We start from the raw sequence: 26016 nt of genomic DNA, 5'->3' as shown, positions 1-26016 counted from the left end.
TGTGTCTAAAACAATGTTCCTGAAAAGAGGCCCCACTAATGAGGAACCTACCTTCAAGAGAAGGTAACTCTTGCTGTCTGGAGCCAAGTTAGTGTAGTGCAGGTCTGAAGACTTAAGGATACGAGAAATCGGTCCCTGCTCGATTTTTTTTAACGAAACTTACCGTACTAAGCTTGAACGACCAATTGCATACTACGCACTTCTGGAATTAGCACATCTTTAGCATGACTAGTTTAATTTTTGTGTGTATACTCTTCTCAGCGTGAAATCTACCCCGCTCGATTGAAAAAGGTATTCGTCTCTCCTATTTATAAAAAAAAAGAGGCTCCTCTTTATCCAACATTTACAGTCAATTAAATATACATTTAAAGATAACAGAATATCCATTGTACTGAAGCAGCTGTTCAAATTTATTAAACTTAATCTGTCGGTTTGCGCTCACGGATTTATAGGGACGATCACCTATATAGATATATCCCAGGCGTTAGATAAGGGAGGACAAATTGACACTATCTTCCTTCATTTAGGCAAAGCCTTTGACTAAGTAGTTCATTAAATATTAAGTTCATTAAAATTAAGGGAAAACTTCAGTTTTTGGTTCCGTTTTTCTTGTTCATTATTTGAGAGACCCTTTTTCTGACTTAATGAAAGAATTCGTTGAGCTTTAAAAATCATTTAATTGCTTTTTGAAAGTGAAAAACAATGCTTGAATTATACCGAAAAGCGTTCCGGTTGCGAATTAAGGCCAAAGTTTTTCCAAAATTGTCGTTGCCGATTAGAAGTTCGAGTAATTGTGCACCCACTGTAAAGTCTTTAACCAATAGTTATTGACGGAAACTTTAACAATTTAGAATTAAGGGTCCACGCAAAGTGACCACGAATTCCAGCTTATACAAGGTGAACTTTAAACTATTACAGTGATTTTCTCCACTAACAATCCTATTAATGTGAACTCTCCTTTTCAGGTCGAGACAATAGGAGATGCCTACGTAGTAGTCGGTGGTGTCCCGAACTTTGTGGCCGACCATGCTGACAGGACCGTTGCAATGGCACTGGCAATGGTAGCAGTGACTCGCCTTGTTGTAACTCACATAAACGGATTTCCAATTCAGGTAAGAAAAACGTTGGTTTTCTTTTTTCGAAAATTCTACCAAGTGGCAGGCGGAGAATATTCCTTTTTTTTTCTTTCCTAATTCTTAGAGATTAGAAAAGATCATTTAAAAAATTCGTGGTCTCGTGTAATCTTCTGTGACTGCCTAAAGTCAAACATGGCTTGTATTACTTTACCCAATCGAATATTCTTGCTTTTTTACCCAATTTGGTAATTTTGAGAAAATACTTTTTAAAAATTTACATCTTTGCTTAATAACACACAACGCATTCGCATGGCTAACTATTTCCAGAACCCATTTTCACAAAATCTTAAGAGAAAACTGCTGTTCGCAAATCTGGAAAAAACCTTGCCATATTCAAACCTCCAGGTAGAATTAGAAAGGTTATGCGATGGAAGTTTTCAAAATGCATAAATCCAAATACATCTTTAAATGCTGCTAATCGTGTGATTAAATGAAAACCCCAAATACCAGGTGGTATATTATATACGTTATAGAATATGTATAAAATATTCTACCAGATCAAGGCTGGCTGTAACCAAGTGTGTATTAGTATAACTCATAGAGGAGAAATAATAATAATAATTTCATTTTTAATGGCCTCTGGCAACGAAGGAATAAATCACAAACATTGGGAAAGTCAAGAATGTTCTTTTTTTGTTTCTGCTCACTCAATGAAAAATGCACGTAATAAAAGTTAGTACAAAAGCAAGTTCATGTTTTTTGTAGAATGTTTGAGATCATTATTGGGAAACAAAAAGGAACTGTGAAAAAAAAGATGAAATTGGAAATCAGCAAAATAAACATCGAATAACTTATCGTAATTTAGAAATAAGTTTGTAAATTCGGGTCTCGTCCATCTACGAGTGCCTTGTTGATAACGTTCCCGTTTCAAGAAATATTAGTCTGTCTTGATTACGGATATTATGCGAGCCAGCAATCAACCTTGTAAGATGCTCCAGACCGATTCAAGTAGATTAGCATCATTTGCACAGATCGATCAGAAGCTAGAAAGGAATATGAAGCAAGAGTGAAGAAACCACTTAATAATAACAAGGTCTGTATCATCCGATTTGAAAGTCAATGATCGACTAAAAACTCCCAGAGGAGAACTGGCAAACTTTTCTTGCCTGGTTGCAGCGCTGTCTGAAAATGCCAGATTTATGTCGATAACAATGTCCACGTCTGGATGTCAAGGAAGAAATAACACAACAGATAGCGCAGCCAGAGTTGCTTCTGCTGAGATAAATTGAGAAACGTTGAGCATTAGGCAGTTGATGGAGTAGTTTTTGCTCATATCAGGCTGAAAATTGTAAATGTAAATTAAAGTTTTACACTGTCTGCATAAAATGACTCACATTAAATTAAACTGCCAATAATATTATAAAAAATAAACAGAATAATAAGTTATTCGTGTAACATAACTCGTATTGGTGTAGTTTCTCAAGGCTGTCATTTGAAAGCAACAAAATTAACCAGAATTAAAAATAGCGTATTCACAATGTGGACTTAACGGCTTATGGGGAGGGCAACAAAGGATAATATAAATTCAGAAGGCGATAAATCCTCCTAATCAGGGACACCTAAAAACTTTCACCAGCAGGGATAGTTGAATTAATCGAGCGGTCGGCCTAAGGCAATGCAATTTATCAAAACACAGACCCTAAAAAAAACGGTGAAAAGTTTTATCAAAATGCTTTTTGACTCTGGGAATGTGAACATTATTAGTTAAAGCGTCATTCAGGAATTGCGCAGCACAAGAAGAGGAGGAGACGCGGCCCCAAGAATTTTAATTAACAGTTTTGTCATAAAAAGTAATAGAAGTATTTCGTTACATAATAATGGGGAAGGCTTTAAGCTTTGTTATCAAGACTACAGTGGGATGGGAGGATGCTCAATAAGATTTGAACAGTTTTACTTGTTTCCAATAAGTGGATTTATTATATATCTTCTATGAGCAACGTATTACTGGAAGGTATTTCCAATATTGTTCATCTACAGATCATGTTTCATCCTTTCGGGGATGCGATCCGCTGTTGTTACTATGATAATAGTATTTTAATAGACATGATACAAACCTGAAACCACTTCCAGCTGATGGAAAATTGCTTCAAATTTTAATTAGAGGTGTCCGATGTGGGCACCTTTAGTTACTCTGCGAATGTCCCCCTCGTGTAATCTAATTCCTACAATATTCGGCGCAACAACATCAACAGGGTCGATTGCTTCACATGTGCATCGTTTAAGATCCATAATAGTTTCTGGAATAGATCGAATATACACCTGGTCTTCCAAGAACCCCAGAAGAGTAAAATCTAAAGGAGTCAGAGCAGGAGAAGGAGATTGTGGGGGATATGAAGATTCTTCTTTCAATCCACTTCCTAGGAAGTGGATTATGCTGCTATGTACTGCAGTGTGCACATTTTCTAGTTGATGAATAAAAACTTGAAAATATCGTCTATCACCTGGATGTAGTTTCAGATTTGTATCATGTACCCTATTCACACAATAACGTATTAGTTTTGTAAAGGAGATTTTTTGGATATCCTGTACAGACCCACGTACCGCAACTGCAGCGAACACCAGAAGTTCTTTTCTCCAGAGTAAATCTTCGTGCAGTAACAACTACACATCTTTCATATTTTGAACTTTGACGTTACACTCCTCAACTTTCAAACACAGAACATATCACCCATCGTTCGCAGTACGTTAGATGCTCACGACTCGATACTATTTGGTGGTTACACATTTGCTAAACGATAGCAAAACAAAAAAAAAAAAAACATTTATAAACAATTCCACCTTAAAATACGCAAGTCAATACCACAGTTCCATGAATTCTAAAGTGATGTGGCCAAATGAGTCGCAGTATGTTTTCTACAAACAATAAAATGCCTTCGCAAGTTATGTCTGAGTAGCCCTTAGGCTTTCTACGCGCAACAAATCCCTTACAGTCTGAGGCAAATAAATCTCGAAGCTCAATCTTATAACATCTTTGTAAGAGCCCTCGATTTTCTAACCTTTAAGCTGTCTAACATTCCATCGCTAGTAAACCGACAGAGCGTCGCAGATGTCGAAAACAATTACGTTCATTTCAGATTTTGCACAGAGCGAGATCCAACAGGCGACATTCCTGTTAGTTGCTTCGCCAATTTTGGAATCGGCTTGTAAATCTTCGTCTTTCCCTATTGTGGCCCTCATTTGAGAGTTCAGCAGCAAACTATATCTACTGTATAATATAACGTCACATAATAAACGATTATTTGTCGTTGACCTTTAAAGTTAAGGTAGAAATAATCAACACATTAAATAAAAATAAACGAACGAAGAATCACACCATTCTATTTTATTTGATTTATTTTCATAAATGTAAATTTTGATTATCGTACTATATATTTATTGATTTATCAATCATTTTATTTATTTTAATTTCTATTTCTTCCTGTATTTGGCAGAAGGCCTTAGAACTACCCACAAAAATGCGGTACTCCTCTTACCCATTTTAATTATTATTACACTGTTTTTTAAAAGAATGAAAAATGGACTCATGCGATCACCATATCTGTGCGTTCCCACTTCAAAAATAAATCGCGTTTGCAGTCTAACGCAATTCCCTTAGTTTGTTTTTTTAATATTTGCAATGTTTGAGAAGCAGCCTAAAGGTTGTTTTGTTATTTCGATCGAGTTCAGAACTTCTTAATGAAGGAGGTGCTCATTAAAACTGGAAAAGTTCGAATGTCTGTTTTCCCATCAAAAACTAAATCAAAGTATCACAAATTCGGCTCGAGAATTACTTCATTGACACGCATGAACCCTTTATTGATCGCGTGACTTTTTGTGCACGCGGCCCACCAGTGTTATTTAATCGATGAACTTTTTATGCGTAACATACATCCGATAAACCTTATCAGATCACAATTTTTTAAAAAATAATACTGCATATGTTAATTATAAACAGTCTTGACTTAGATGTTTATCTTTTATTATTTGCAAATAATAATTTGTTTTCTTTAACTGAAAGTTAAATTAGTTAGTATACGCGAACTTTCATTGGCAGATAAGAATCGGTGTCCACTCCGGACCAGTAATGGCCGGGGTTGTGGGCCTAAAGATGCCAAGGTACTGTCTCTTTGGGAACACAGTTACTCTTGCCAATCAGCTGGAGAGTCACAGCCAGCCCAGTCGAGTCAACGTCAGTGAAGATACAAAAAGGTAAAAAACAATCTTCAGTACTTTTAAAAATAGTATTATAAATCTTTCTTCTCTTTTTATAATTAGTTATTTTATTTTTTTATTCCTTTGTCATTCTTTTTTTCGGGGTTAACTTCTGTAACTGGGCAGTCGCAGTGCGCCTCCTCTCTCAAAGCATGAAAAAAAAAAAAAATCAACGTGATTTCTTTATATTTTCCATATATATGTTGGCAGAGAAATCAAAAGTTAGTGATTTTGGTTAAAACATCCCCTGTTGTTGTTGTAGAGCTTTATCAGCGACTAAGGCGTTAATACTTGGTGTATATTGTCTTTAAAGTGCATGTGTTCTGAGGTCGATTTTCTGTTTGCTGGATGAAAAACCAGAATTTCCGGGAGAAACAACCGTGCTACCTCGCCTAAGACCGACTAACTCAACCATGTTGCGAAAAAGACTCATAAAAATTCCTCCTGTCATCGACAGCTTCGAACTCAGGGTCTTTTTTACCCAGTGTGGGGGAGGACTGCGATCCCACCAACTATGCTACCCACAAGGGCTGAAATCCCATGATGATAGCGAAAGATATGAAGCCTTCCAGGTTGTTATTCTTAAGTGAAATCCTCCTGGGGTACAAAGTCGTAAAAAATAAGAAGTAGAATTTGAAAAAAAGAAACATGGAAAATGGGAAGAAGGTGGAGATGGAATATAGGAAACTTAGGGGAGATCAATAAAGATTATGTGCAACTACTAGGTACTTGAGAGGAGAGAGAGAGATTTAGAAGTCAGGATTTAAAGTTTCATTTTCGGGTTTAAATTGGTGAAAGAGGATGAATATGCTATCGATAGGATAGCAGTAGCGGATAGCAAAAAGAGTTATGATGGTGGTTTACCTTCGGATTGTGACGAAGAAGATTTAAGAATCACAAAGGAGACATACCTGGAAAATTCCAGGGACTGTGAGAAGGTACCCACTACTATAGGAATAATGTAAAAGAGTAGCATGCATGCCCAAGACCTAATAACGATTATAATACAATGATTATGGAAGTCAGAGTGCAAGAGGATTGAGAAGGCAAAGAAAGATAACAAAACAGGGACATATGGGAAAACCTAAGGGTATGGATAAGGAAGGTTTTAAAGAAAGATTGAAGAAAAATTCAGGAGCAAGATGAAAAGCGAAGACGTGGATCAAAATGGGATTGAAACAAGAAATGCTATTATTGAGGTACTTGAGCATATAGGAAAGGAACTGGTGCTGGAAACCGTAAGAAACGAAGGAAATACATGAAAAACAATAGTAGTGGTTAAGCAAATAGTGTAGTGAAACAGAAAGTATGATTTAATGTTTGAACGCCAAAAGTATTTAAAATACTAAACTTGAGAACTATCCAAGACAGAACGGAACTGCGGTTGGAGATGACGAATTATTAAAAGATAAGGACAGCGTACTGAGTACGTAGACTGAATATATAGAGGATTTGTATGACAGAGGTAGGTCCAAAAGAGAGGATAAGGGGAGGAGGAGAAGGAATATGGGATGAATGAGGATAAACTGAGTTCAACGATGATTGACAGAAAGCTTAGAGTCGCATTGAAGAAAAATAAAAAAACGAAAGCAGTTGGAATCAGTGAGATACCGATGGAAATACTTGAAGCGATGGCAAATGCTGGGACAAAGGAACTAACAAAAATATGTAGACAGATATATGGGAAAGGGAAATGGCCAGACTTTATAACTACACTGGTGTGCAAAATTTAAGGACCAATCAGGTTTTCACCTGTAGCTTCTCATAGGAGTGGTCTGGATATGGGAAAAGCATACCAAAGGAACCTCGTGAGGTACAGAAATGATGAAGGAAACAACGGAAACAAAAAGGTGCAGAGGGACTTTATTAAAAAATGGCAACAGAGCACTGGCTGCCATGATACAGATGCATCACTGCCAAAGATGGAACAAAGGGAAGAGGTGGTCCTCAGTAGGAGATATGGCCACCCCTAATGTCGATGCAGGCTTTGCACCGCCTGCCCATACTTAGAACAATGTTGTTGATAATTTCTTGCAGGCGTCTCCGTAGCCAGGTGGGAAGGAGCAGCAGTGCGTAGCACACGCTTCTTGATTAGACCGGGGTTCGAGCCCGTCACCACCAAATATGGAGGATGCGGAAAGGTCAGGGAATGACCACCGCATATTCCGGAGCAATATGGCCTTAGTTGCTAATGCTCCTAAAAACCAAACAACAACATAAGTTCTTGCGGTAACATCGTCCATTGCTCTGTCAGCGCCATCTTCAGCGGTGAACATTTTCTGGTGGGTGTGGACGTGCCGCTAGGCGTCTCCCCAGAGCGTCCCATATGTGTTCGATGAGATTTAGAACGGTGAAACGGGCAGGCCAATCCATACGAACGATATCCTCACTTTCCAAAAGCATATTAACAGCTGCAGTCCGATGGGTGTGGCGTTATCATCCAGAAACACGAACTCGAGGCTAATAGTACCTCAGAAGAAATGCACGTGGTGAAGGATTACCTCAGTACAGTAGCGTGCACCGGTTACAGTACCGCCTTCCAGTATCTGGAGTTGTGTACGTCCATCCAAGATAACTACTAAAATAAAACTAAACTATTATATTTAGGCCACCCGAATAATTAAATTCATCTGCCGTGCTGTGTCTTATGTCTGTTAATTGCGTGTGTTCTATGGTCGATTTGTCTGTTTGCAGAAAAACCTCAGTTTCTGGTGGAAAAACCTTGCTATCTACGCCTGAGACTATCCAAGATAACGCCTCCCCAGACGAGAACACCTCGGCCGCCATATCAATGCCTTTCAGTGATGTTTGCGGGGTGATACCGTGTGCCAACCTCTCGCCAGATTAGCTGACGTCCAGAATCGCTGCTGAGACTGAATGTACTCTCATCAGTAAAGAGTACCTTAAGTACAGATTTTGTGGTGGTAACCTTTAAAAAATAGTGTTGGTCCTTAAGTTCTGCACACCAGTACTATTACGTTTCGAATAGAAAATAAAAAACTATCAAATTGCATCCACCTCGTTGACAAAACACCAATAAACTGAAAGGACAAAGGTCCCACGAGCGACCGCAAGACTGACCCCTCACTGAACTTTGTCTTTCACTGAGCTATATCAGAACTATGACTTCCACCCACCCTCAAGTGACAACAATGTCTAAATTAATCTAAGTACGCAAACTTTTAGGCATTAAAGAATCTAGTGTCTACTCCTGCGATGCTTTTTAAGGCCGTACACTGAAATCCCAGGAAACTAGGTGGCAGGGCCTGCCAGAGTAAAAATTTCAAACTGCTATGTACCTGCCTCCACGAGCCAAGTGTGGGCAACGTTGAGCCCTAGCAGGGATCTAGCGGCTAAATGGCCAGAAGAACACGATACATAACACTACACTTACAAAATCCATACACTTTTAAATCTCTGGCCTTTGCAGTGAACTGTTACACCCACAATGAAAGCAACGCGAAGATGGGGGAACCCCTGGTGCCGTCAGACACGAATACACTTTACACAGTATAAAGGTAGAGTTGCTGATATCAGGCACAGAAGAGGAGATAACACACATTTTTATTAGGAAGACGTGTGTTAAACGCCAAAGCAATAAGGGCTTCATAGCCCTCGTTGCTAAAATGTTTTGTATGGAGTGTCCCGTGAGTAGCACAGTTGGTATAATCATGGGCCTCCCAACACCAGATGAAAAGACCCGAGTCCCATAAATGACGCGAGGAATTTTTACCGTCATTTTCACAACGTGGCTGAGTTAATCGGTCTCATTGTGTTTTTCTCACGGGAACTCGGGTTTATCTTCCAGCAAACAGAAAATTGACCACAGAACACACGCAGTTTACAGGCATATTATACACAGTGCAATATGGCCGAAGTTGTTGATGTACCTAAAATCCTACAACGACAACAACAGCTTTATGTAGCTGGAGGACGACGATATTAGCTTTTGCGATATGGGTGTGGAGCAGGTTTAAAAGGGTGAAATGGAGAGACAGGATTAGTAATGAGGAATAAATAGAAGTATTAAGGAAAATAAAAAAAAATTGGACTGGGCATGTACTGATGGGAGAGAGAGAGGAAGGAGAAGAGCTGGAATGGGGCTGAGTTTATAGATGCTGATGATATAATGGGCTGAAGAAGGTTACGGACAGGGAGAAATGGAAATGTGACGAAGTTCTGTCTGTCATGGACCTGCCAAAATCTGATAATACCAAACACAGAAACCTCTTCCTATTATACTGGGTGGAGCATAAGTATGCTGATAGTAATGTTTCTCTCTAGAAGGAGTCGATAATTACAGGCAATCCGTGTGGCAAACTGTTAAAACCACAATTAACAGGAATGTGTTAATTGTAATTGGTTGCAATTTCAACCTCTACCTGCCACTCCTTCGTACAGGTTTGTGTTCGATTCCTGTCGAAGACTGGAAGAATTTCTTATGTTCAATCGAGTCTGTAGTTAGCCGACCTCAGGCAGTGGGTGCAGAGGTTCTCCAGGAAGTTGTTCTGGATTTTTCAGCCCCTACAACATGTAAATCGGCCATTAAACACACACACATTACACTTATGAGCGCACGCTTGAGGGAATTGGATACCAATATGTACCTATGCCATTATAGAGGGCTGCAACGGGTAGCAAAGTGGTTATAAACACCGTCCTACTATACTAGGTCTAAAAAGGCCTGGATCTGAATTCCGTCAATGGCACGAGGAATATTTATGGGATTTTTTCGTTTGTGGCTCAGTAAGTCGGTCTCAGGCGTGAACAGCAAAGTTTTTACCTCCAGAAAACTCTGGCGTTTCGTCCAGCAAACCAGCCAAATCGACCACAGAACACATGAAATTTATGGACATATAAGTCAGTTATTGGGTGGCCCTAATATTACCGTTTTTTTGTCATTACAGACAATATCACGAAGCCTAATTACGCTTCACTCTGTATTGAAAATTTACTAAGAATTCAATTTAGATTCAATACTTGCTTTGATTCGTTCCACTTGATTCATTCACTGCTTAACTTAACGTTTAACACACGTTAAACATTAAGTTAAGAAGTGAATGAATCAAAGCAGTGTTGAATATAAGTTGAATTCTTAGTAAATTAAAAAGGTACTAATTTGAGTCCATGGTGATATTTTTACATAACGTAACTTTTTTTTTCTTTCCATATTTGTTAATTATACGATGGAATAAAAATGGACTAAAACCATAACGTTTATCGAATATTGGTGCAGCTCTTTGTATTGAGAATTAAAGATTTATCTATAATCCTTAGGTCATCTCACTGCCACTGAAACTTTAGATTTCGGCTTAACTCGCGACCGCGAGTTGCCTCTTTTAAAAACTGTTATACAAAATGGATTTTCTGCGGTCGTAGATCAACTTCTCCCCTCTAGCTCTATGCGGCAACTACTCCCATTACTGGCGTTGTTACTGTGGGATCTGAACACGTGATACACGGCTTTACGTGTTCACTCCGTTGTATAAAGCGATCAGCGAAGACCGCACGAGAATACCGTCAAAGTGTAAGGGATGTTGTTCTCCAAACTTCGAAAGGTGTTTGTTCGGCGCAGAGAGTGTTTGTTACAATGAGATGAAAAACATTGTTGAAAGAGTCCCCGATGACCTGCCACCATGAGGTTAAAATCTCACACGAGCGAGCAAACTGAATAAGACTCCTCACTAACTTAATCTATTAGTTCTTTCTTTTTCGAGCTTCTTTATTCACACAAAGAAAATCACATAAGATCAGCAACATAAGGTGGTTTTTCCCAAACTGTGCAGAAGAAAAGAAGTCAAAAGGAAATGTTTAAAAATACAACTGCGTGCAGTTGATGCTGTCGAACGTTGATGCTAAGAAAATTATCAATCGGTTGGATACCCAAGAACTTTAGCAAAGACCATGAAGACAAAACGAAGAGTCAGGGAGCGCTTCCAGCGAAGAATCCGTTGATGACGTCACTCAATTTTTGGAAAACAATGACTGACTCCAGATGTAAAACTATATGAATTCAAAGGTATCGCGAGAGTTACAGTTATTTATTCTTCTCTGCACTGTTTACTTGTGACATTTGTTCTAACGATCTTTAACTGTTATAACTACAGGGCACTAAATCTAGTACCGGGGATTCTGTATCTTTGGAGAAATTAATCATTGTGAGCCGATTCCAGCATAAATTTCAATTAATCGGTGGTAATTACGAAGTGCCAAACGTGGTATCGAGGGATTTTCATCAACTGCGTATTTAACCAGCAGGTGATTTCCCGTGGCCAAAAGAGATTGTTGCCACACTGCCACCTTGATGGTGGTTAATGGAAATTTATGGGACCTCTGTTCACAAGTGAAACGTCCGTTATTAAAATATATTATATTATCTGATGTGAAATGAATTCCTTCTGCTCACCTCCCAATAAACGAGCTATACTGTACCATATAGCCTTTGAATGTATAACTAGCTTTTATCTTGCTTATTAACTCTCGAAACAGCTGTCAAAGCGAAGATAAAATAAACAGAATACGTTCCTGGTTTTGTCGAGTACTGTTCGCAGGTATTTCAATAAATGGAAATCCGTTGATAAACGAGAGTTGGCTACTTATAAGAGAAATAAACAATAATCAATCATATTCAAATTTTTCCCAGTCCAAAAATAGTAAAAAAAAATAAAGAAAGAATACATCTAATACGTTCACGAATTTATATCTTTTACTTTGAGGTCGATGTATCTTAGATTTTTGAAAGCATTCTTCTCGTCATCAATAGAATTCGAACATAGGCATTTCCAAACGGGTGCCATTCACATAACGTACCTTACTTTGGAGGTGTAGCTTTCATGTTCTTCAAATAGAAACTGAATTTAGAAGACGTGCATTTACAAATGTATATGGGGCTGTCAGTGAATAGTCGGAAAGATTGGCAGTGCTAAGTCCAGAGCAGATTTCTGAGAATTCTTTTGCATTTCACGCCCAGAACGTTAAGTATACGTGCTTGCTGCAACTTGGAAAATGAATGTTTCCAGTACACTAAATGGCTAATGGCCGAGGAAAGCGAATATTCATTTCGCAATTTCAATGGACTTTTGTTTCGACTACCCACCCCCGCTGAATCATTAGTTTGAAATTACTTACGCTTACTCTGATCGTAGGAACTACATCAGAATGAGAACAGCTGCAAACTGTCAAACAAAGAACTCATCATCGAAAAGTCTTACTTAATGTAAATAAAAAATAAGTTATTTGGAACAGTTGAACTGCACAGTTTCTTAATACACTGAGCGATCGCTGAATTATGACCACTTACTTAATAGGTTATTGGGCCCGTTCCCACGGATAACTGCCTCTAGACATCGACTCCACCAGATGTCTGAAGAAGACAGTCGGGATCCACAGCCATGCTGCCTGCAAGGCGTTCCACAGTTTGGGATTGGTGACGGTTGCGTGTCCATACACCTCACTTCCCTTTCCAAAACATCCCTCAGGCATTCAATTGGATTTCTTTTTATTTATTGTAGTCACCTCAATCAGTCTCCACGTACAGTCCCTGGAACCACAACAACACAAGTCATCCGTCGAAGAAGTAACCATAATGGAATCCAACAGGCTGATCGTGGTAGTCTAACCCTCCACCGGAGTCCCAATTTCTCCGATGCAAACCTGCCCGAAAAGCGTCAGCGTCTCCTCAAGAACTGCTCTGAATCACCTATTAGTGGAAGAGGCATCTGGAGTATGCATTTGACGTTCCTTAGACACAGGGTAGACATCCATCTATAATCAGAACGGTACCACTCATCCTGCGTCCACCCTGTACACCATAATAATATCCCGTTCTAATGTAGCACGGTATGACCTTTTCAAGCCTTTTTTTAACTGTCATTCAGTATCCGGCTCATGCTCCTCCAACTGCAACAAGATCCTCCTCCTCTTGAATAGTTGGACTGCAAAATTTTGAAGTGCGTAAAAATATTCTTTTGTACTAGCAGTTGTTCACATCCAGGAGTACGGGAGTGGAGATTAGGAGCTTCTTCAATTAATTGTGATTCCGAGTTCCCTTAATTTTGCAAAAAAAAGGAACCATGTCCAGGAAAAAGATAAATTATATGGAGCGTTTTACCAATTCTGTCCATAGAAGCTTCCTTTCCTCTTTCTAACACGCATCACAATTTATTTCAAGTGACAAAAGGTTATAGGACAGCCCATTTCTTAGATGATAACCCACTGATATAAAGGCCAAGTGTAAATCCGGTGGTAGGCGATCTGTCAAAACTTGTAGTGCATAAGCAGACACAGTTCGACATGCCGTACACATATTAAATAGAACAGATCGCCGAATTGAAAAGATCTTTCGCACATAAAATTTCTGCAAAGCGGAGCTCAACCAGATGTTCAACTGAATTGAGAAGTCAGGCGAATTTGGAGGCCAATCATGATAGCGATGTCTTCAGTGTGTTCCTAGAACCACTAGTGCAAGCACGATGATATGGCGCATTAACGCCTTAGATGATTCCGTTTCTATCCGGAAAAAATGCAACATGGCAGGGTGAACATGGTTTCTTCAGAGCTGCCGGTAGACTTCAAAAGTGAAACGTTGGTCAATATGCACCAGGGATCCTAGTTCTTGACAGAAAAACATGCCCATATTAAGCAACCACCACCTGCCTGGATAGTGGGCACTGACCATGCACGATGGGTAAATGGACTCGTGTTTCTTGCGCCACACACGAAAGCGTTGCGCCAAGTATTTGGATTCATTCGAACAGCACACTCATGTCCAGTCCTCCAGTGCCCAACCAGCGTGCTGTTGACACCACAGCATCGCCGTCGACGATGATCAGCAACGAGGAGAGGGGTATATCTTGAGTAGTTTGGTATGGAAACCCCATAAGTCTGAGTGTGCAGCGCTTCGTTATTTGGGACATCGTTCTTGCATTCTCCATATTGTACTGTGAAGTTAACTGTCGCACAATAACCTACCGTTCAGCCCGTGAAACGCGCTGCACCCATCGCTCACCACGAACCATGCGTAATCCTTTACAGTTCGGTTGGCGGAAGGTGGTTTTAATCTTTCGTCACTGTTCTTTGTACACCCTAACCACATGACTGCCGTTTCTGATATGGAAGCACGTCTGTGCGTGTAGCACAGCGGTAACGTCACTCTACTCCCCACACCGGGTGTAAAAGGCTGGGGTTCGAATCCCGTCGATGGCGCGAGGAACTTAAGTGGACTTTTTCACTCCGTGGCTGAGTTAGTCGGTCTCAGGCATAGATAGCAAGGTCCCCCCCCCCCCAGAAACTGGGGTTTTTCGTCGAGCAAAACAGGCAAATCGACCATAGAACACACGCAATTAACAGACATAAGACACACAGCACGAAAGATGAATTTAATTATTCGGGTGGCCTAAAAATAATAGGGTTTTATATATATATATATGGAAGCACGTCTGTGCAGGTACCACAGTGGTATCATCACAGTCCTCCTCACACCGGGTGGAAAAGGCCCCGGTTCAAATCCCGTCAATGATCCAAGGAACTTTTATGGGCCTTTTTCACTCAGTGGCTGAGTTAGTCGGTTTCAAGCATAGATAAAGTTTTTATCACCCGCCCCAGAGAGGCGCCTTCGTAGCCAGGTGGGAAGGAGTAGCAGTGCGTAGCACACGCTGTTTGATTAGACCGGGGTTCGAGCCCGTCACCACCAAATACGGAGGATGCGGAAAAGTCAGGGAATGACCAGCGCATATCCCTGGAGCAATATGGCCATAGTTGCTAATGCTCCTAAAAACCAAACAACAACAACCCGCCCCAGAAAGTGTTTTTTTTTTTTTTTTTCGTGCATCAAAACAGGCAAATCGACCAGAGAACTCACGCAATTTACAGACACAATACACATGGGTATAAATAAGATTTTACCCGGTGGCCATAATATAATAGTTTGATATGGAAGCACCCTCACGAGCTCCACAATCATGCCGTTTTCAAATTCCTTGATATCTTTACTAGGTCTGCTACTTTATCACTTTGTCTCGCAAGACCACATGCAAAATCACCACTGCTCTAGGGAACGAAGTTGTTCGTCTTTTTATTCTGCAAGCTATGCAGCATAGTCCACTACGAATGGTGTGGTTATAATTCCGTGATCACTGAGTGTATATCTAATATTTTGCAAGGAAGGCGAAGGGCTCATCTTGTTGTTGTAATAGGGTTTTAGGAGCATCAGCAACTAAGGCAATATTGCTCCGTATATATTGTCTGCAAATTGCGCGTGTTGTGTGATCCATTTTCTGTTTGCTGGACGAAAAACTCGAGTTTTCTGGATAAAAAACCATGACACCCTCGCCTGAGACCGATTAATTCAGCCACGTTGCGAAAAAGTCAAAAAGCTTTTGCATGTTTTTATGACAGTTTCCTTTAAGCTTGTTCAATGTTAAACTAAAGTGTTGGTCCACTGTCTAACGGGATTACAACCCACTGAAGCAGCTGTTAGAATGGTGTGAATCATAAATAAACAGCAACATACACCTCGTTTTTTGTTTGGTCAGTGACCAACCGCTTTATTTTTGAAAGTGAATTATTTGAGGTAAGCATTCGATACTTAAAAGTTGACTATTTAGTTTTGATGGCATAAAACCGTGTAACATTTTTCTTTGGCGCAGGATATTAGAAACTAGACTAGTATTAATGAGTTTTAAATAATTAAACTGTAAAATTTCATTGTTTTAAATATACTCAAACTTCCATAACTCTGCAGTGTTTTCATACGTTTTAATATTTCAGTAGTAGTCTCATATTTGACTAATTTTGGCTGTTTGAGTAGTGAATTTGGAAATGCGTAATAAATGCAATAACCTTTTGGGAAAAGAACTTAACGCGAGAGATTTACATTTTAACTTACAGTATGAATCACCTACCAAACGAAAAACTAATGGCGAAAAACTTTAATAAACTCTTCCTCTAATAATTGTAAGTTCTCTTGTTTGAAATCATTCTCTCTCTTATTTCAAATGCTTTGTTCATACAATATTTTTGAATAACTGCACGCAGATGCAAGTATCGAATAGATGAGCTCTGAGCATCAAAAAGTATTGAGTTCATTTAATTCACATTGAAAATAAAGCTGGAATCAAAATTATACCATTTTGATCTTTCGTTTTATTGTTAAGGTCATTAGAGGATTAAAGGAATTTATCATTCCAGTCCTTCTAGTGGTGGCTTTATGATCGATGTGTGTTTGTTAACTGGTTTCCACGTTTGAAAATGCAATTTACTTGAAAACGCTGTATTTTTCTTTTCCGCTGATGTCAAGGATATTGGGACTGTCATGTTTTTCGCATGGGCTCATTATTTTCTTTCGTAAAACAGAGCCTTTTTCAGACATAAAGCTTTACTTTTTAGTTCAAGTTTCCTTACGCAGTGTCGAGTATTAAACAGCTTTAAAAGACACTGCTGAATTTAGTATAGCACGTAGGCGCTATACTAAAAATGAATAATTTCACATTATTTGCAAAAGTGTTCAGGTCCAAATAACATTAAAAATAAACTTTACTTAATTTGTAACTTGCATACGTCACGGAGTAGAGTTCTTTGGATTTTTATATCGATTGCTGAGTACGTGAAGACGGTTTTTCAAGTCAGGCAAGTCATATTACATGACGAGATAATTGCTATCTCTCCACTGAACAGTCCTGCAAAGAATTTTGTTTTTTAGCCAAGGCAACTACGGCAATGAAGCGCTATTCTACTGCACTCTGGATTGACTGCATTCTGTGATCGTTTTACTTGTCGGATGAAAACCTCAGTTTCCGAAGTAAAGATCTTTTAACCCTTTCCAAGATGTGTATAAAGTCCATAAAAAATGTTTTCTGTGTGGTCAGATTCGAAACCACGCCTTTTCCCAAACGATGTGAAAGGAGCGCAATCGCTACCACTGTACTACTGCTACGGTCAAAGGGAGGAGTAGAGGATAACCTATTTCATCAATGACCAGTAAGATTGCTATTAGCAGAAGGAAATGGCAACCGTCACTTTTGAAGGCCATTAACTGGGCAAGCCATTTGAGATTGCAACTATCTCCAAATGGGAAGGAAGGGCCTTCCTAGACTGGAATTCCTGCAAGTCATTTTATGTTAGAAGCAAAGAGCAGATAGCAATCTTAGATGAACAGTAGATAGTTAATTTCTTCATGGGCCCAACGACGAGCTTGCTTTATGTATATATCACACATGAAAACACTGTCAAATAGCAATTGTAGATTGCTTTTCCAATTGAAAAGATGGGGAGGTGGATTGAAATGCTGACAGTTTTCTTATTTACTATATAATAACTGGTTGGATTTGGGAAACTACTCAAGTCATAGATTGTGCACAGATAACATGCATTTATATGTCATTGTAAAAATATTCATTTCTTACAATGACTAGGTCCTGGCTTGGATTGGTTACAGTAAGATGCCTAACGGTGGACTATGAAAAAATGCAAACGCCTCAGCTTTAGTGGAACTGAACAGCTTTCACCGAGAAATAACAGTATGCTGTAATCAGTTCTGCTACGGCTATTGAACCATAACTGGCTTGCCACTGTGTAAAATTAGCAGACGTTTTCATCTAGATGACCACCTATGCAGCCAATTCTTTAAGCGAACTCTAACCATACATCTAGAAACTGTCATTCGACAGAGCCCACTGCCTGATATTTCTTCATGTTCTACCAAATTTTCCCCTTAGTTCCCGATATGTCGGTAACAGAGTTCATGGTCTCAGACGCACGTGGTTTGTATCCCGCAAACCTACACAGAATTAACAGACAAAATAGACCGAAACTTCATGTCCAAAGCTACCTCGGAGCAAATTGCAATTAATAACTCTGCGGTTCTGGCGGTTGCAATTTTCTTCTCCTGGGTTGGAATCCTAGGCAGCTAATCTATTTTTGATGAAGAAGATAGCCGAGCCTTTTAAGGAACTCGCTCGCTCTCTGAAAGGTTACTTCCACCATCCACTTGTGTCGACCTAATTAATTCCATTAAGCTTTAAACTACAGTAACTTTTTCACTAAAACAGTTCGTGACTTTTGCGATCACGGTGATTCCAGAGATGTTCTTAATACTGCTTTTATCGGGAAGCGGTTTTGATTTATACGCAGGTAATATTTGAATCAATTTCTACATGTCTCATTAGAACCTATAGTTTACTCCAATCAGAACCTTGGAAGCACTCAATAATTCTAAAAACCTTATAGAATTACTGTAGTCATCGCAAATCATAAGTACTAAACAACTATATACTGTACCCTGCATTTCAATTCAAATAATTCCACTCTGAATTATTATATCATTTAAGATTACTTTTGTTGTGTTGATGAGAAAATTTCACAGAATGAAAAATTATTTCTGATAAAAGATGGAAAGCCGATACAAAACTCCTTAGAGTACGATTAGACTCTGAACTGGCCCTCGCTCTATAGAAGCAAGGTTTCCTTTCATGAAGAGAAAAAATCTGACTATAAATATTGGCCATCCAGTCCAGATGTCCAGATTTTGGGACTCCAAATAAGAAAACTGATTAAAGATGAATATTTTGAAGAACAGTTAAATGAAGTTGAACAAACTGCATGGATTTAAAATTAGCAAGAAATAATTAATGAGCTTCTCAGAGCTTATGAAGTTACGGGATGTAATACGTCCCTAAAGATTCATTTCGTGGATTCACATTTGGACTTTTCCGAGAAAAGCTAGTAGTTATGATGAGCACAGGGATCATATCCATCAAACGATTTCTACAACGGAAAAGAAGTACCAAGATAAGTGGAACCCAAGCATGCCCGCTGATTACTGCTGGACGCTAAGAATGGATGTTTCACAGGCGAAATACAACAGGAAATCATCAGGAGTTACGTTCTAGTTCAGTAATCGAGATAACGAATCTTTGAAAAATAAAGTGCTCTGGTGTCGCCTATTGTAATGTTTGTATAAAACTGATTTAATATTTGAAATCAGCACAAAAAATACGTTCAAATTAATTTACTTCGATATATATGACAGAAAAAAAAGTATTTGTTTTTCGCAATGTTATAGGCCTCATGAATTTGCATCCATTGAACATATCAACCATTAGAGTTCAAAGTTCACCTTTCCTAGGGAAGATGCCGTTTTAACTCCAGATAAAATAAACTAACCTGACATCATAACTCTTTCCAGTGGTTTCTTTGTGTCCAATTTTCGAGTATTTTCAGTCTCTCTCTCTCTCTCTCTGTCTCTCTGCTTCGCTGTATGTTTGTACGTGTGCGCGCGCGCTTAGTCGAATTTAGTCTAACTACTTTCGATTTTAACAACCCAAGAGAAGTTTACTTCAGTTACTTTAGATAAGTAAACAAGCAGAAGCCTACATAAAGACTATGCTCATAACTGAAAGACGAAGTCGCGCAGTTTTCCCACTTAAGAATCACATAAGAAAGGAAATATTTCCGTTGAACGTTATTCTGGTAAAGCCGAGAACGCCTAGAATCGTATATCGATTTTTTCTTTATCTGATCATTCAATAATGGTAGAGCGTAGTCTTAGGCAGCCCCAACAATAACTACAAAAGACCACTCGGATCCTTTCCCTTCACGCAATTATCTTTTTCCAGTTCAAATACCAACGACGCTTGAAACTTTACAGCTGCACTTGTCTTGTGACATTTAATGATTCCGTTGTTTTAAGTGTACTTTACCTGTTCAAAATGATATACAGCGGCTCCAATAATGAGCAGCAGTGTTGTTGTTCTGTACAGAAACTACAAAAAAAAAATTCCAGGATGACAACTAGGCAACGATCGACGATCCGTAAAACTGGAAGGAATAAGAGACGCTTCTATATTTTCCCTGGGGAAAAAGCTTGTTTGGAACTAGAGTAATTTCGTGCGCTACGAGGTTCACATCAAGCTCTGATATAAAGGGCATTTTAAAAATGGACAGTTTAAGAATGTATCAGGCTTCTCGAACTCATTCTCTTAATAACTATTTGTTATTAAGAGAATGAGTTCAACAAAGAAAGCAATGGGAACATCTGGCGTCCATTTATTATTTTACCTGCATGTTTTGTTAATCCAGTATCGCTATTCTTTCCATTAAACTAATAACTAATTGGAGAAAGGGATGCCAGAAAAATTACACCCATTTTGAATTTCCTTTGACAAAATAAAGTGATAGTGCATACTGAACGAACATCAAATTATGCAAAGTGCATTGTCCAAACAGAAATTAAGACAAAACAAATGGCAATTACTATAAATAATGCTTTTCATCCAAGTTGTGCTAAGACTAAGAGAGCTGAATGTAATTTTGAGCAAGAATGACCAGTATTGGATCACTGCTACGTTCATTTGCCTGTTTTTTTTATTCGTGAATTTTCATTAATGAAAATTTATCCGAGTTAGAATTCCACGTTAGCTTCTTAAATTTATACGTGCGAGCACGGTCCAGAAATTAGCAATTTAGGACAAAAACGTTTGTTTATAAAATGATGGCCATCATGGCAACTAATAGATTTCCTCTGAAAAAAGTAATGTTTTCTGCTTCTCGCGAGAGAATGCAGCTCTGTTTCCCCGATAGCCAAATAAGCTAAAAGCCAGTGAAAACAGGCCATTACCGTGCGACGATTTCTACAAGCCAAATAAGCGCTTGCATCCACTCTAAGGACATAACCATCTGGGCACACAATTAAGCGAACCAACACCTCCACGCTTTCCGCTCTGAGATGCAGTGTTTCTTTCAAAGTCCACACTAATAGTTGGCACTCCTGGTTGTAATGGCCTCCACATCTCACTTTTATAAAATCTTCCCTCCTGAAGAAGGCTCTTCAAAAAGTAGCATTCGCATGACTTTAAGAGGCAGTTCTGCTTGTTTACAGATTTTACCATTGCACATTAGCTGGCATGTTCCCATTTTGATGGGACCTCCGTTTCAATTACTGGAAGTCTGGAGAAGTTTATCGCCAACCTTCTAGACTAATTTATTCCCACATTTCTTTGAGAACTATAGATGGTCACTGAAACTGGCTTTTATTGTTGGATATATCCCCCCCCCCCCCTTGAAGCCAACACAAATAAGCCGCAAAAATATTCGCTATCTAATCTCCATATACATTGCAGAGGACGGAAAACTAGATGCGTTTAAGGGTTGACTTCTTTGCACTATACATCAGCAAGACAGTATTTATATACAGGAAGATTACGCAGCTGGCCAGGGAAGATCGATTATGCAAACTACTTTAGCTGTGAGAAATTTCTAGGGGGGTATTTATTTTCATACCTTTGCGCAGTGTAGAAGAATAACAAGTAATTAACAAATTCCATCTAAAGTTTTCTGTAATCTACCGAAGCAGAAAAAATCTGGAAGCAGGAGATGCTTCTTTCTAAATATACTCCAAAGCCTCGCTATTTTTCCTAATTTTTATTTCAGTAGAGTAATATTTGAGTGTACGAGTTGATGGAACGAAAATTACCAATCTATTTTTTCTAGCCAGTTGACGCAGCTTTACGACTGTGAGGAAAATGCAGATGCCTCAAACTTGCCCGTGAAATGCTATTTTGTGTCAAAGCCTTCTAGCGATGCAGATGCGAGCGTCATCTCTGGATTGACGGTTTCTACGGGTGGAGGCCTCTTTAAATCGCCTACGAATTCCCCGGTGCATTCAGATCAAGTTACTCCGAATGACTCAGGGAGTCCCTCAGTCCAGAGTCCATCTCCTCAAATATCACCAAAGACAGCAGACAGTAACTTAATTATTTCTCAGGCAAGTATTTCATTTTTTTTTTTTTTTTTTTTTTATGTATTTGAGATAGTTATATAATATTTTCCCATAATTTGTAAATTTTGATGGTCAACGCACGCACTCTTCAACAAAGAACCATTTTAAGTATTACAATAACTTTTAATATTAATTTTTCACAAATGAAATGAAACTTTTTGCACATAAATATCAATTTAAATAAAAATATTTTGATTTCTTTGTTCGATTAGAAGAGAAAAGTTTCTAACTTGCCCCAAATACGGCCATCCCTGTGTCCAATCACACAGCTGGCCGTATTTACGGTAAACCTTTTCAATGGAATGGGGGATCGGGAAATAGAAGGAGAAAATAGCATTCGCAAGTTGTTTGAAAGCTATAAAACAGAAATATAAAAAGAGACAATTTAAGGATAAGTGTGGGAAGAAGAACTGATTGCTGTTACCTTATAAAAATAAATGAATACATTATTAAGATGTTTAATTTCTTTTCTTCTTGCAGGCAACTCCAACCAGTCCTTTCTCTAAATGCAGCTCGGGCGACAGCAGAAAAAAGGCCAGAGGGAAGGTGTTTGTATTTCCCCCTGGAGAAAAGAGCATTCGTAAGGTGACATTACAAACGCCTCTCGAAAGTGAAGACAGGCTATCGGTCAAATCCATCATGGGTACACCGACACGGGATTCGAAGGTCGCTTGTATAGCGCATAAATTCACACGTGCCTTTGAACGCCGCCGCTACAGCGAAGTAGCAGCAGAAGACGCCGTCTGCAGCATACAAATGAACCTAGAGACATCAACAGCCAACACAACCCTCAGAAGTGCAGAGAAAAGATCTGACGTCACCCCTTACGACGATCCTGAATTTAGCGTCGATGTATCACACTGCTCCATAATGTCGCGAAAGCCCGAAGTTGCCGAAGTGCTCAATCTTTACGAAGAAGAGCAGTCCCCGACACCAATAAACTCAGGCCACTTCCTGCCTAGAATGAGGAAGTGGCGAGCGGTGTTGCTAGGGAGACGCAAGATGACCTCTAACAAGCTTGTTCCCTCCGATCTTTCCTCTCGCCTTTCCCCCACCACAGCATTATTGTATTCGGAACCCTCCAAACAGATTCGGTGGGGCAGCAGTAACTCGGATAAAAGCAGGACCAAGAGATTTAATTGTGATAAGCTTTGTTCCTGTGGTTTCCAGGAATTTTTTACTTCCAAGAAATCGGCAGTGTGGAACAATCACACGATGACTGACACTGACAAAACAGACAGGTCATCTAAGGAGGCATGTCAAAGAACTGTTAGCTACACACTACCTCAGTTAACCGTCAGTTCAGAGGACAATTCCCCTAAGATTCGTGGCGTCAAGAGTGATGAGCAATCACCAGCCTGTACTACGAAGCTGATCCCAGTGAATCTCTTGAGGAAACTGAGCGTAAAGAACAGCCCGTAATCCTATCCTACCTTGAGCACTTGTACACAAAGATCGCACGATGCATTTTTCTTCCAGACATTTACTTACGTTTGCTTCAAGATGGCGCACCGTTAATTTCACGTACTGTAGATGTGCACACAAAAAAAAAGTAAGGAAATTATTTCAGTGGACGATTTTTAAATGGTCTCTATTTGATGGTGGTTATGTATTGGTTTTGTTCACTTAAAATGCATGTATTACAGTCGTTTCTCTATTTTCGATTTCTAAATGAAATCACGAACTATGCGGAACTTGTAGAGGAAAATTATCACTTAAACACAGGGAGTCACTCTGAGCACTGATTTTTTTTCTGTTCGATTAAACAGCGGAATACAGTTCATTCTCCATAATGTCGTATGCGCTTAAGAAGTTTTATAATTAAAAGATTGACAGCTTATTTGAATGAACCGCTTGTTGAGACCTTTTCTTGAGCAAGCGCCTGTTTGATGCTGCGAATGATTTTCTACGAGGGCAAATTGGAATTTAAGGTCTCCAAAGTTATAATTTTAATAAAACTAGATGCGGCAGAGACCGGGGTTCAAGCCCCTGACTACTAAATACGGTCAATCTGCCAACCCGCAATGGACCAGCGTGGCAGATTATGGTCCATTTCCCTCAGCAAATTGTTGAGGAGGTTTCCATCCTGCAGAGGGTTGATAATGGCTGCAGTTTACCGTTTTATGAAACAAATTAGATGAAAATGAGCTGATTGACTTCCCTTCTGTGAAAACAGAAAGGAAGTCAATCATTTCTACTACATTTCTTGCAGTAATATATTAAAATAGAAATTATGGCTTATATGACAAAGCAGCTCGAAATGCGTGTTCGCCCTACCATGATATGAAAATACCATCAATAAATTTAATGATTATATAAAATTACAGTGTAAGAGACTTTCTAGTTGTCTCTAAAATGTTCATAATGATGTCGTTAGTTTCAGGAAGGAAGAAGCAACTTTTGGAATGAACAATGGCCTGTCACTCATACGCATCTATCACTGTTTTTAATGTTACTGAATTTGGACGCATCATTAAAGGCAATCATCCTGTAACTGCAAAAGACTTTGGCCGAATGCTCATAATGTATCTAAATTTCTAAATGATAGTCATCACTTTTCACGACGATGGACGACTACAAACTGCGCAAGTGACAGCAAATTGGTCCTTCAGCAGTATTCCTTCATACAGCTAAGATTTAGCACCTTCAGACTGATATGTACCCTCACCTTAACATCGTTCAAGAAAATATTTCCATAACAATAATGAGTTTACATGCAGCAGTGCGAAAACTGTGTTGCCATGATGAAACCCCTGCAATAGGGTTTCATCGTGAAATGTTTGGATAAATGTTTCAATATTCGTGACAGATTATGTTGAGAAATAGACTATGAACAATTTCTTTTCTGTAACTTCCTAACTTCAGTCAAACATTGAAGACGTTACTTTCCGGTTTGCCCCAGCATACCAACTAGAAGAGAACATATTTTTCCTTCCTACAGAAGGAAGAAAGACAGCTAAACATTATTTCTGGTATAACATATAACTTCAGACTTTATTCAAGCATCAACACCTACTCGAGATACAAATGTTTCACTTAATCGCCAAATAAGCTGTCTCTTATAAGTGAAAATATATAATAATTATGGTCCCCAGCCAGCGTTTTCTCACTAAATGATTACTCTTTTACTTTAATTGAAATGTAGTGGCACCAAAAGTCTGATTTAAAAAGCGTATGTTTAAGTCTATAATAAAAATAATTTGTACAAATTCTGTTCATTGTTAAAGCGTGGGTTTCCATGCACACCGATATCTACAAATTTAGTTTTGCTTAATGGCATCTTCTCTAATATTTCAATAACATAGTAGTCTGGCACTCACAGGTGCCCCTCGAAAATAACGTTCCCGCGTTAATTAAACTATATTATTAAAATTCAGAAAATTTTCAACGTTCCTAAATATAAAAAAAGTGTCATATTAGGGCCACCCGAAAACTAATTGATCTGCCCATGTGCAATATGTCCATAAATTGCGTGTATTCACTTGTCGATTTGCCTGTTTTGCTGGACGAAAAACCACAGGGGAGGTGCGAACTGTGCTGCCTCACCTAAGACCGACTAACTCAGCCACGGAGTGAAAAAAGCACATAAGAGTTCCTCACGTCATTGACGGGATTCGAACCCGGGCTTTTTCCACCTGGTGCGGGGAGGCTGATCAATACAATCATTGTGATACTGCGCGGACCCTTTCTGAATACATGTCTGTATCTGTGGAAGGACGGCGCCTAGAACGTCGGTTCATCCCAGCTTCGTGTCACTGTGAAAGTACAGAACTCTATAGCGAAAAAGAAACTTCCCTGAAGAATTTCTTCGAATTTGGAAAGAACAGAAACAGATAAAGATGTTTAGTTTTAAAAATATTTAAATGCGAGAACCTATCAGGTGCCAAGCCACCGTTTTTGCAACTATTTGAACTT

General features: G+C 39.0%; 1 protein-coding gene across 1 annotated transcript in view; it reads left to right on the top strand.

Moving 5' to 3' along the window:
• LOC150085618 (guanylate cyclase soluble subunit beta-1-like) overlaps nt 1–23644 on the top strand; it is a 64406-nt gene extending 40762 nt beyond the window's left edge. The window contains exons 6-9 of the mRNA XM_090374620.1: nt 966–1112; nt 5170–5324; nt 21813–22086; nt 22582–23644. Of these exons, the coding sequence (XP_090230746.1) occupies nt 966–1112; nt 5170–5324; nt 21813–22086; nt 22582–23523 (1518 nt within the window). The 3' untranslated portion in view covers nt 23524–23644. The remainder of the gene's footprint in view (nt 1–965; nt 1113–5169; nt 5325–21812; nt 22087–22581) is intronic.
• Nucleotides 23645–26016: the final 2372 nt, after the last annotated feature.

This window comes from Mastigoproctus giganteus, chromosome 5 (genome assembly GCF_048544385.1).
Source record: "Mastigoproctus giganteus isolate SK-2022 chromosome 5, ASM4854438v1, whole genome shotgun sequence".
Lineage (NCBI taxonomy): Eukaryota > Metazoa > Arthropoda > Arachnida > Uropygi > Thelyphonidae > Mastigoproctus > Mastigoproctus giganteus.
This window is presented reverse-complemented; position numbering and strand designations above follow the sequence as displayed.